This window comes from Callospermophilus lateralis, chromosome 6 (assembly GCF_048772815.1).
Source record: "Callospermophilus lateralis isolate mCalLat2 chromosome 6, mCalLat2.hap1, whole genome shotgun sequence".
Classification (NCBI taxonomy): Eukaryota; Metazoa; Chordata; class Mammalia; order Rodentia; family Sciuridae; genus Callospermophilus; species Callospermophilus lateralis.
In genome coordinates this window covers 144,893,620-144,906,963 of record NC_135310.1, presented here as the reverse complement: position 1 = coordinate 144,906,963, position 13,344 = coordinate 144,893,620, and the positions used below count along the sequence as shown (strand labels likewise).

At 44.4% G+C, this 13,344-nt stretch overlaps 1 protein-coding gene across 2 annotated transcripts in view; it reads right to left on the bottom strand.

Moving 5' to 3' along the window:
- Positions 1-4,431: 4,431 nt before the first annotated feature.
- Dsp (desmoplakin) overlaps positions 4,432-13,344 on the bottom strand; it is a 48,081-nt gene continuing 39,168 nt past the window's right edge. The window contains exons 22-24 of one of the 2 annotated variants that reach the window (XM_076859172.1): positions 13,188-13,286; positions 9,691-11,985; positions 4,432-8,332 (exon numbers count right to left, since the gene is read on the bottom strand). In XM_076859172.1, the coding sequence (XP_076715287.1) occupies positions 5,090-8,332; positions 9,691-11,985; positions 13,188-13,286 (5,637 nt within the window). In that variant the 3' untranslated portion in view covers positions 4,432-5,089. The remainder of the gene's footprint in view (positions 8,333-9,690; positions 11,986-13,187; positions 13,287-13,344) is intronic. The other variant, XM_076859173.1, reaches the window with a different exon arrangement.

Here is a 13,344-nt window from a genome sequence, read left to right as displayed (position 1 = left end):
CGCGCGGGGGCCTCTGGGAACAGTGGGCAGGGCTATGAGCCACGTGACTCAAATGGCCTATAGAGAAGCGCTCCAGGGAGGCCGGGATCTGTCACTTGGAAAGACTGCCTTTGCCCTGCTCCTGGATGCGTATGCCTCTGGCTTTCCCAGAATAGCATTGCTCCTCTTAAACTTTTTTAGAAAAAGAAAAAATACTTAAATCGACAGAAAAGTTTAAATAGTACAAGGAGTGTTAATATATTCCTCCAGCTCATTAATTGTTAACAATCTGCCACGTTTGATTTCTCTAGGTCTCGTTTCTCCACACTCCAAGCCCCACACACTTATTTCTTGCTCATTTCTTTGCAGATTTTTCTCCCCCCGGAAAAAAAAAAAAAATGTTAGTGTGCATGTTCTCAGAACATTTTCTTTATAATCATAATGCAAGACCGAATCTGAGAAAATTAATTTCATAAAGTAGTTCTATGCATAGCTCAAATTTCCCCAGTGATCCGTCCCCCAAATTCCTTTACAGCAGTTTCATTATTTCAACCCAAAGAGCTCATTTTTAAATTACGACATTGAATTTTGTGATGAGCCTGGCCTGGTTGTCCTACTATCCCTCATTCTGGATTTATCAAATCTGCCCTCCCTCCACACCCCGCCTATGGATTAGTTGAAGCATTTTTGCAAGAACACTACATAGGACATGTATACCTTTTACTACATCCCATGGGGACATATACTTAGATACTTAGATTTTCTTATTAGTAAAGTTAAATTTGACTACTTGGTAAAGGTAGTGGCTAATTTTTTTTTTTTAATTAATGTGTGTGTGTGTGTGTGTGTATGTGTGCCAGAGATTGAACCCAGAGGCACTTTTCCACTGAATATGTCCCCAGCCCTTTATATTTTGAGACAGGGTCTTGCTAAGTTATTTAGAGCCTTAAAAAGTTGTTGAGGCTGGCTTTGAACTTTCAATCCTCTTACCTCCCTAGTTGCTGGAATTACAGGCTAAATCTCTCCATTCTGATGGTACTTTTTCCTCTTGGTAATGGCAAAGTAGTCTGTGGTCATACCTGGACATATCTTGAGACCATGAAAATATCATGTTCCCCAACTACCTTGTATAATCCTTCATTGAATCTATTGCTACATATTATAAATGATAATTCCCTTACAGTATCATGTCCTCTACATTTATTAGGTGGCATTCTTTATACACTTCCATTTTGTGGTTTATTTCACCATGGAATCAGGGATTTCAAATGTATAAGTTTTCAAATTTAGTGTTATATACTCTATCACCAAAAAATCCTTGTTGATACTCAAATTGTCCTAAATTTGGCCAGTGGAAACCACATTAAGCCAACCCTTGTGCATCTTTGACATATCCCCTTTAGTCTGGGTGTTTTGCCTTGATCGCCTATGCTTTGTAGTTTCCTTCTCAAGATCTGGAATCAGTTTTTAGTTTTCTAAGTGGTTTTAACATCCAGAACCTAATTTTTTTACATTTTTTTCAAGCCTGATCTATGCTTCCCTTTGCCCTGTTTACCTTCAATAAAGGAATGATGAAGGAGACTTTTGAACAATTATTATTTCCAAAGGCAAATAACATAGTTCTGACATTTTAAAAAGTGGTAATAATATTATAGATAGCACCATAAAATGCAGTAGGCCAGTGCTATAAGCAGATGTGGAATAAGAGTTGAGTGAAGTAATTTTTTTCATACTCTACCCACACCATCTTTACTTTTTATTTGCATTTCCATAGTTAATCAAATGATCTGGGTAATGCATACACTAATTTTGGGTGTGCTGTGATGATTCTAATTGAAAGTGGATGTACTGTGTATGTGAAACAAGTCAAAATAGCCCAGGTGAGGTATTTCCTCTTTTTAATACACTACCGGTTTTATCTCAAAGCTTAGTGACAACAGCTTAGGAGTGGGGAAGATTTGTCAGCTGTCTGTATTCCTCTCTAGTAACTGTGTCAACCTGGGGAATCGCTGTACATTGATGCTGTTAAGACATTTAATCACTTTCCTGGAGAGGTCTCTAGACCTGTTCTGGGAGGCTTGTTATGGACTAACAAAATCATCCCCAAAATCATCCATTGAAGCCCTAATTCACAATGTGACTGTATATGGAGATAGAGACTTTAAGGAGGTAAACGAGGTCAAGATAAGCCCCTAATCTAATAAAACAAATGTTGTTATGAGATACCAGAGCTCTTCCTCTCCCCCCGGCCTAGTCCTCTCTCCACATGTGCATAAAGAAAAATCCATGTGACCACACGTCAAGAAGGTGACCATGCACAAGCCAGGAGAAGAGGTCTCATGAGAAACCAACCCTGGCAACACCTTAACTTGGACTTCTGGCCTCCAGAATTATAAGAAAATATAGTTGGTTAAGCCACTAAATCTGCAGTACCTTGTTATGACAGCCTGAAGTGACTGAGAGAGACTCCTAGCTCTAGCATAAGGAATTTCCTCTTCCACACCCCACAGCATTTGCTCTTTTTCCTGTTAGATGACAAGGGCTGTTTTTGTACCATCTGTTCCTAGCATGGGACCCCTGACTTCTGGCACCATTCATGGTATACAGAACTCAATATCCAGTGAATAAAATTCATTCAATTCCTCCAAATTAGGAGAGGAGATTAAGGGGAGGAAAAAGAAAAGTAAAATAAAAAGAAATGAAAGATGTGAAGGAAAAACAGTCCACTTCTTGAGAATGGAAATAATTTCACCCTAAGTACCAAAAGCCCCAATAACTTAAGCGGAGCTGACTTTAATGATTTTTATTATTCTCCAATTTTAGAACCTCATTTGCTCCCTATTTTCTATCTGTATTACAAGGTTTGTTTAATTTTACTGATATACATTGCTGACATTTAAAAGTTCTGCCACCGATTGTTTTGTGTGTCTCCTGTCCCCACCCAGACTGCAAATGCCTTGTAGTCAGAGTGAAGTGGCACCCCCTTTCGCCACAGAAAAGCCCACTTCCCCATGGCTGATTTTAGGACTGTCAGCAAAAGAGTCCAATGTAGATAAACTTCCTATTTTCATGTCGCCCTGTTTACTTGGCCACTGGCCGAGAAGATACCAGCACTCCAGGTGCCGGACACCCTTACTAGTTTTTCACAAACGTATCCAGCATAGTACTTTGAAGAAATGTGCAAACAAGGCCTCTGGCCTTGAGCTAGGCTTCACAGAGATGTCTACATTTTTAAGATAAGTTACAAATGGGCCCATGCTAACAGCTGGCAGCGGGGGAAAGAAAGGGGAGAAGAAGCTCTCCCTTCTTAGGTGTTGTCCTTGAAGAGTTAATTTGCCCAAAACTTAGTGAAAGAAAAAGCTGCTTTTATGTGAACTTCTGCAGACTGTGAACTTCTGAGCCCCTCCCCTTACATGCTGGGTATAAAACTCTGAAACTCCCTGAACTCGGGGTTCAGGGGATTGATTGATTACAGCAAAAGCTGTGCCCTCTGAACCTGGCCGCAGCCAAATAAAACTGTTTCCTGCTATCTTCGGTGCCTTGCCTCATTTGTCCCTACAACAGGAGGACTTGTAAATTCTACTGAATCTTCACAGCACCAGACATAGGTACTAAGTCAAGTCATATTAATCTAATGACAAATGCTGGATCCTAGTTTCTTCTTGACCCAAAGGAATATGCCTTTATTTCATGATACTTCAACCAAAGGCCTAGAACTCTTCAGGAATAATTTTCATAGATTCAGGGACAATTCTTTCCTCTTGGGGAACAAAATAAAACACTGTCTTTTGTTTTGTTGTTGTTACTTGGGATTGAACCCAGGAGTGCTCAACCACTTACCCACATCCCCAAACCCCCCTTGTTTGTTTGTGTATTTTAGACAGGGACTCACTAAGTTGCTTAGGGCCTCACTAAATTGCTGAGGCTGGCTTTGAACTTGTGATCCTCCTGCCTCAGCCTCTCAAGCTGCTGGGAAACGCTATCTGTTTTAAAGTTATCCCCAAAAGGCCTCTTAGTCCCTTGGTGATTTTTCATTTTTACGACAGTGACTTTTGCCAATGCTTCTAGGTACCCACTGTCCAGAATAAGCCAGGGCAGGTTTTTAACTTTTGAAGTGACCTATTTCCACTGGCTTCCTTCCAAAGACTCCACCTGGTACACCGCAGGTAGAGAAGTGTGGAAAGAACTCTCTTCAGAAGACCACTTTCTAACAAGAATTGCAAAGAGACATAGAATTTTAATGTCCTTCTTCTATTAGGTTATTTAGTAAACAATCAATTTAGGCCTGTTTTATGATAAATATAATGCTGCTGCTAAATGCCCTTCTGTGTACATACTATTGAACGTACAATGAAATCAACACACAAAGCTTCCATAGTCTAAATGTTTATTGCCAGAACAGCAAACTTCATAGAGACACCTTTTAAAAGTACATAGAAAATGACCAGCAAAATAAACAGGAAACTCCGACCAAAGAAAAGCAAAGATGGCTGCTATCATGCACATAGTCAAAGTAATACCAAACCAAACAGGTACAATAAAGGGTATATGGGTTACAAAATCCACATTCTTAAACTAAAGGAAACTCACTCCAAAATGCTTGGGGTGGGTGGGTGGGGTACGGTGGGAGTGGGAGTAATTTTCTCCTAATACAGAAAATGGAACTATGTAGAGGAGAAACAGAATGATAATTAGCACATCAGAGATGAATTTAAGTATTGTCTCCAAGAATATAAATCTGCCTTAGAGGCAAAAAAAAAAAAAAAAAAAAAATTCAAGAACTGATCAAAAAGCTAAACACAGAAGAGAAGGAACAAATGCTAAATTCAATTTGTGCTATCCTTACAAGTGATCACCACTCCATATACACTACCATTGAAGTGTACTACATTAGTTAAGAAGAACTCAAAAGATAAGAAACCAGAACAGCCTTTATTACTTGATTTCAACCATGGCTATCTTAAAGCATAGAAAGTTCTATCGCTATACTGCAAGCACCCAGTCTTCTTTTTTCTTTCTTTTTATTATTATTTTTTGTTTGTTTGTTACTTAATAAAATAGACATTCATTTAAATGGATCCAAGGTAGAGCAACCATTTCCCACTGACCACTAGTGCCCAATGGAGCTACTGCTAAATGTGTAGGAATAAGAGTAGGAAGAATTTCCTGTGGCATCGAAGCTTCCCCTCCGGGAGCCACTGCGGGAGCCACTGCGGGAGCCAGAGCGGGACCCACTGCGGGAGCCAGAGCGGGAGCCTGGGGCTGAGGACATGTTATAAGGGCTGGGTAAGCCCTTGGACGACACAGAGGCCGCTTCCAGAAGGCGTAACCCTGTGATATCCTCTACCATCGAGCGATTCATGGCATCCTTATAGGATATTTTTAACTTGGTTTTGGGGCAGGTCAGGATTTTGGCGTAGCTGCTGGTGTCTTGCAGCCTCTGAGCGGCTCGGCCGTCGATGAACCCCTTTCTGATGGCTTCTTCCGTGCTTATCCTTCCATGCACCTCTGGGTCAACGAGGCCACCAGTGAGGTACTGGAACTCCAGGAAGCGCTGACCTGCCTCATAGGGGAGCCATTTTTCTTTCACTGCTTCTGCTGCCGACATCTTCTTCTTCCCCTTCACACCTTCAAAGCCAATGAAGGCCTTCTGGGCAGGCTTCAGCCGGGTGGCCATATCTTGGTCAATTAGACCCTGGGAGACCGCATCCTGAAGAGACAGCTTCTGGCCGGTGGTCGGGTGGATGATGCCCCCAGTGCAGGCCTGAGCCTCCAGAAGCCTCTGCCCGGTGATGCTGTCAACGATGCCTCGCTCTATACCTTCTGTGATGGAGATCTTCTCCAGGTTTTCTGTGTCAAAGATGGCCGCAATGGGGCTGGATTCTTCCAGGGAGTCGGAAAAAGAGCTGCTCCTGATGGTTAAATTCCTGACGCTGGAGATGGTGGAAATCTTACTCACCGATTCGTGTCGGGAGCTGCTAAAAACATCATCGTTGACACTGGTGCACATGCCGCTGCCGCTGCCGTTGCCAATGCCGTTTTTCAAGGAGATCATGTCGGCAAACTGGGTGAGGCTCAGGCTGCCCGATCGGTACTGATCAAAGAACTTCCTGTCGACGAGGCCCTTGTCAATAGCATCCTGAATGTCATACTGACTGCCTGTCTTCCTGTCCACCAGGACCACCCTGGTGGAGCCATCTGATCCCGTGATGGTTATTTCTTCCCACTCACATTCCTGCTCACACAGTTCTTTGAAGGTTTCATAATCGATCAGGCCCTTCTTGTAGGCCTCCTGGACAGACATCTCCTTATTGGTTTCTGGGTCAACTATGACCACTCTGCGCTTCCTGAGGGTATTCTTTTGCGAGGTCTGCACCTGTTTCTTCTTTTCTTTCAGGGGCAGAAGACAGAGCCCCGTTTCCTCATCCTTAATGCATCTTTCTTTGAGTTGCAGATAGGTAAGGTTTTCTTCAGTGTTGGGATCAAAGAATCCTTTGGTATCATCACTTGGATCTGAAAGAATCTCACTGAGCTCCTCATTAAAGTAGCCCCTCTTGTACGCCATGTCAACGGGTAAACGATGGCTCTCCTTCGGATCAATGATCCCTCCAGTGGCAATCTGGGCTTCCAGTAAGCGGATGCCATGGCCCTTTTCGATGAGTTCCTTGTTCATGGCTTGGAACAGAGAGATGATGTTTCCAGTTTCAGGGTCATTATAACCAGTGACGGCTCTTTCTGCAGACAGGAGCTTCTCTTTGAACTCTATGCCCACCAGACCTCTTTTGTAGGCTTCCTCCACAGGTAACCTCAAGTTGCTAACAGGATCCACGATAAAGCCGGTGGCAGCTTGGGCTTCCAGCAACTCCAGAGCAGTACCGGGCCGCACCAAGCCGATTTTCATGGCCTCGTAAATGCCAAGCTTCTGTTTTGTGGTCTCATTGTATATTCCTGCTATGCAGCTGGAACCCTGGAGGAAGTCCTTAATCCTCTCACCAACCTCATCATAAGAAATCTGACCTGATTCCAGTTCATTGACAGTGGACGGTCTCAATATACCAGAATCGACTAATTCGGTGACGGTCACAGGCTGTCTGATTCCCTGGAAGGACATGCTTCTCTTCTGTACCGTTAGCAAGAGCAGACCGGTGTGGGGTTCGATTCTGCACCTTTCCCTCAGTTGCATGTAACTGACCTTCTTTTTAGTAACCGGATCCACGAAATTCTTCTGACTGTCTCGGGGATCATTCAGGGACCGATACAAATCTCTGTCAATCAGCCCACGGGCCAAGGCGACATCCTTTGGCAAAAAGACACTATTCACGGGGTCGACTACACCCCCCGAAGCGATCTGGGCTTCCAGCAGACGCATTCCCGTTTCTCTGTCGATCAAATTCTTCTTGATGGCTTCTGAAACAGACACCGTCTTGCCTGAAAATGGATCATCAAAACCAGTGATGGCTTTTTCGGCCGTATAGATCTGCTGGCGGTCATCGAAATCGATCAGGTCCCGAGCGATGGCATTGTCCACGGTCAGCTTCTCATTCCGATGGGGATCAATGATGCCACCCGTTGCCGCCTGGGCCTCCAGAAGCATGACAGTAGATTCCGGGGTGATTAGCTTCTTTCTCTTGGCCTCTACCAAAGAGTATTTTTCCTTAGGAGAAGCAGACGCTCCGGCGATAGCTCCGGCACCCCGGAGGAAAGGCTGGATTTCAGAAGCGACTTCTTCCACCGACTTCTTGCCCTTCAACAGTTTGTCCAAGGTTGCTTTGTCAATCAGCTGGCACTCGTACAGCTGCATGGCCGTCACCTTCTTCCTGAGGCCGTCAAACACCAGCTTGGAGGAGTCGACGGTCCACTCATACTCGGTCTGGGTCTCTCGGTGGGACCCGTATGGGCGCTGCCGGAGTTTGTCAATCTCTCTCTGAAGCCTGCAGCGCTCCGTCTCCAGCTGGGACTGCGTCTCCCTGGAGGAATCCTCCAGCTTCCTCCGGCACCTCTCTTCAATCCTCTTGATCTCTGCCTGGAGCCTTTCGATCTCACTCCTAAGGCTGTTCTTCTCCCTCTCGCTCTTTTCTCTTTCTGCCTCTATCTTCCGAATCGCCTCCTCCTTGCGGGAGTACTGGGTTTTCCACTGGTTCAGGTCATTCTGGATCTGCTGTTTCTCGCTCTCCAGGCGCTGCTTCACCCTGCTCTCGGCCTCTAGGGACGATTTCAGACGGTTCAGCTCGTCCTCCAGCCTCTGCAGCCTCGCCTTGTCTTGCTCCAGGACTTTGATTTTCACCAGAAGGCTCTCTCTTTCCTGCACCACCTGAGTGCACTGACTCTTGGATTCCTGAATCCTGTTAGATGCCTAGAATTTAAAAAGAACAGGGAGAAAATAACATTTTGATATCATATGACGATCATCATTTCACTTCCCTTCCTGTATTTTTTTTAACTTGTTTACTTATTTTTCCTTTCTCTGCTTTCCCTGGATATAGTCTTAACTCATAATCTTATAAATTCATGGAAAAGTTCTGTAAATATATCTTGCCACTCTGATAAATAGCTTCGTACTTACTGTTTATTTTCCTTTTTTTTTTCCCATAGAAGGAACTAGAAATTGTAGACCTTACTCTTAAAAATAATTATGGTTCGAAAAACCTGCTATACCTACTTCTCACCTGTTACAGCTAGGTTAACATGTTTAAGAAAGCAATAGCAATATACAGATATACACCCCCCCTCAAACCCAATCCCACACAAATATTGTCTGTGGAGGTCAAATGTATTAGATTAGAAGTCATAGAAGATATCTTTTAAATTAGGGGTTAAAAGAAGAAAGGACGAACAGAAAGAAACACTAGGATCATGATCAAAAGAGAACGGAACATCATGCACCAATTAAAAAAAAAAGTGAGGCACAGAAGAGAGCAGAAAAATGCATGCAGAAAAATCATCTAAGCAAGCAAGGAAAGGTGATTTTAAAATCGCACAGAAAAATGCTTTAATGTGGATTTGAAAAAAGTTCAAATTTAAAATGTACATCCCAGCTCACTATCTTACTTATTTATTCATTTTAAATTTTGGTTATTTATTTATTTTAATTTCTTGGTGCTAGGGATTGAATCCAAGACCTCATGCATGCCAAGCACACGCTCTGCTGCTCAGCTCCACCCCAGCCAGGAGCTACTTTCTAGAAAGGAAAGGAAAACAGTCAGAGAAAGTGATCTTACGTGTTATTCTTCAGCTAATGTTTTCTTTTCTTTTTTGGTACCAGGGATTGAACTCAGGGGAGCTTAATCACTGAGCCACATCCCAAGTCCTTTTGAAATATTTCATTTAGAGACAGGATTACTCTAAAATGCTTAGGCCCTCGCTAATTTGCTGAGGCTGGCTTTGAACTTGAATCCTCCTGCCTCAGCCGCCCCAGTTGCTGGGATTACAGGCATGCGCCACCATGCCATGCTCAGGTTCTCAAGAGCTGGGCCAAATACAGGCTCCACACAGACTGACAAATTATGTAATTATAGGAGGAAAGAGGAAGGGCATTGAAATTATTTTAAAGCAGTTATCTGGACGTTTGACAGGTAGCAGTTAAGCCATCAAAAGAAAAATCAGACATTCTAGAAGCATCCACGTCAGTAGCAAGAGCACAGTTCAGGAGAGATGACCGTAGAGTGAATCATTTGAGAAAGAGTGAAGCTGTGATCAAATATTTGTGAATACCTCTAAAGCCTGCTTTTGGAATTTCTCAATTTCCTGTCTCAAATTTTCCCTCTCTCTCTGTAAATCATTAATCAGCCCCTGCAGTTCCAGGGTCCGGTTGTTGCTGATCTGCAGCTGGCTCCTGAGCTCGGAGATGGTGGCGTTTTTATCGCTATCCGCCTCGCTGCGGCCCCTGCGCAGCTCATCGTATTCCAGCCTCAGGTTCCGCAGTTCTTCCTCCAGCATCAGGTGCTCCTTGGTCAGGTTCTCGGTGAGTGACTGCAGCCTCTCGATTTCTATCTTGCTTTCGTTTAGGCTCCTGCTCTTATCTTCTATGGCCTTCTGGAAATGTTCGTTCCTCACTTGAGCCTGCTTGACGTTTTCCTGCTCCTGGAGCAACTGCCGCCTCAGGGTCTCGACCTCGGAGGACAGCCTCCTCAGCTCCTCCTGGGTCCTCTGCTTCTCCCTGAGGTGGCCCTCCAACACGTCCCTCTGCTGCCGGAGGTCATCCTCGCTCCTTTTCTTGACAATGGACGCCTGCTCCAGTTGCTGGGTCAGGTTGGTGATTTTGATGACTTGCTCTTTCAAAGACCGCCTCATGCCTTCCAGCTCTTCTTCCAACTTCTTCCTCTTGGAAGAGTCTTCAGAGGCCGTCCTCTTGAGCCGATGGAGCTCCTCCTCCACTTTCTGCTTCTGCAGCTGCAGATCCTTCAGGGAGCTCTGGAACCGCGTGATATCCTGATCCTTCAGGGTCCTCTCCTGGGAGACCCTTTCGTAGTCGATTCTCAGGCGCGTCAGCTCTTGCTCCTGAACCTTCAATCTGCTTATGGTCTCCGACGCGCTACTGTTGGCCTTCTGCAGGTCATACTGGACCCTTTGCAATTTCACATTCTCGTCTTCCAGGCATTTCCTTTCGTTTGTTTCCTTTTCTATCAGTTGTTTTAGCCTCTCTATCTCCTTGTTTTTATCCTGGATGGTCTTGGCAGCGTCGTCCAGGGACTGCTTGTATCTCATGCTCTCCTCCGTTCGCATCTGAGTGACCTGTCTCAGCTCGATCTCCAGCTGCTGTTTCCTCTGAGACATCTCCGAGCCCGTGGCCTTTTGCTGCTGGACGTTTTCTTCAACCCTCCTGAGATTCTCAGTGGTCTGGGCTAAGGTGTTCTTTAGCCTCTTTATCTCCTCGGATAAGCTCCTGTTTTCTCTGGTGAGATTGTCTATCTGGGCCTGGTAGCCACTGGTGTCCTCTTCTTTCTGCATGGTGAGCTGGTGGATGGTGGTCTTGGTGATGTTGATCTCGGTCTCGAACTGGTTTTTCAAGCTAATGATCTCCTCATCGTAACTGTTCCTTACCTTACCCAGTTCGTTTTCATATTCCCGGCGGCGCTTGGCCTCTTCCTGAAAATCGGCTTTGAGCCTTTCGATCTCCTTATTTTTGTCCTGAATGGTCTTGGCGGCCTCTTCCAGCGACTGCTTGTGCCGGGCGTTGTCCTCCGAGCGCTGCTGGATGACCTGCTTCAGTTCGATCTCCAGCTGCTGCTTCTTCTGCATGATCTCGGAGCCGCAGGCTTTCTGCTGAAGGACATTCTCTTCCGCCCTCCTCCGCTGCTCAGTGGTCTGCAGGATGCTGTCATTGAGCCTGACGATCTCATCCTTCAGATCTCGGTTCTCCCTCGAGAGTCTGTCCAGCTGGTTTCTGAGATTTTTGGAATCATCCTCTTTCTGCATGGATATCTCCTTGATGGTAGTCTTCGTAATGTTAATCTCAGTTTCATACTTGTTCCTTAAATTACTCATCTCCTCATTATAGTGGTTTCTTACCTTTGCCAGCTCATTTTCATATTCTCTCTTCCGGGCGCCCTCCTCCTGCAGAAGAACCCTCAACCTCTCTATCTCGTACTCCTTCTCCTTGATGGCTTTCTCAGACTCTAGTTTCTGCCAACCCAGGCTCTCCTTTTCGCACTGCCTGGCTTTCTGCAGCTGGTCATAGTCGTTCTTCTGTTGGTCGAATCTGTCCTCCACTGTCTTTCTCCGGCGTTTCTCGTCTTCGATCTCGTAGGTCAGCCGGGTGATCTTCTCGTTGAGCTCTTTGATCTGGGCGTAGCACTTGTCCAGATTTTGCTTGGCCGACTTCCCGTCCAGCTCGGCCTGTCTCTTCAGCTCCTCCAGGCTCACGAGCTTCGCTTTGAACTGGGAACATTCCGCCTGGTATTTCTGCAGGTTCTGATCCAGGAATTTGTTCTTGTTGCAGTTTTCCGAGTTGGCATCGCGGGCCAGTCGGAGCTCCTCTTCCAAAACTTCGATTTTGGTGTTTTTCAGCTGCGGAAGTGAAAGGAGAAAGTGAGGTTGCAAGAAAAACACCTGGCCCCTCGAGACACAAGTAGTACGTTTCCCCTCCCAGACCGATGTACATTCTTCTTGATCTTTACACACCCACCAGCACACTCACAGTGGTGAGGCAAAAACTACTAGACAAAAGCTCAAGAAATCTGGAGCCTCTTCCCAATTTTCCCATCAACCTCTTGCATAAACTCAGAATAACAGGTCATCTTTGAGCCTCAGCTTCCTCATCTATAAAATAGAATCATTTCTTTCAAGATTAAAAGTGTATGATTTCATACGAGACGCTCTTTTTTATTTGTTTGTGGGGTTTTGGGTTTTGTTTTGTTGGTACCAGGGATTGAACCTAGGGTGCTTTACCACTGAGTGACACCCTCAGCCTATTTATTTATTTATTTATGTGGTGCTGGGGATTGAACCCAGGGCCCTGTGCATGCGAGGCAAGCATTGTACCTACTGAGCTATATCCCTAGCCCTTTATTTCTTATTTTGAGACCAGGGTCTTGCTAAGCTAAACATCTCACAAAAGTTGCTGAAGCTGTCCTTGAATTGTGATCGTCCTGCCTCAGACTCCTGAGTCGCTGGGATTGCAGCCAGATGTTCCTTTTATTCCCCCCATAAACTCAATTCCAGTATTAGAAAGGAGGAGTCAATTGAGTAGTTATTTAACATGAAAGATTCAAATCCAGCTAGTCCAGGATGTACTTACCCAAAATTTTACATAAAGAAGCAAAGCAAAATCCTTAACCAAACACCTATAAATTATTGTTGTTTTTTTCCAGCAAAATTAAGTAGCTGCAATATTGCAAATATCTGAATCTATTTAGAGGAGCATCGGACTAATCCCAAACTCACAAACTGTATTACATTGAATTTTTACTGGAAATTCAGTTTTATCAGTTTCTAAATCCACAATAATGACATAGTAAAAATACCATTCTATTCTATTTTCTTTTCTTCTATTTTTCCTGGTACTGGGATTGAACCCAGGGTGCTGCATCACTGAGCTACATCTCCAAACCTTTTAATTTTTGAGATAGAATCTCGATAAATTGCAGAGGCTGGTCTCAAATTTGCAATCCTCCTGCCTCGGTCTCCCAAGTAGCTGGGATTACTGGCATGCACCATTGTGCCTGGCTCTATTTTATTTTTTTGATAATCCAAGGAAATAAAGTCAATACCTTCAGATCTTCCAAACTCTTCAGCATCTCACTTAAGAATCTATAATAGTCTCCAGACCTTGTAAGAAGTTCTATGTACCGAGCATGAATCTCTGCAGCCTTAGAGAAAAGGAAGAAAAGAAAAAAAAAACATTATATATATCATTTAAAAAAGTTA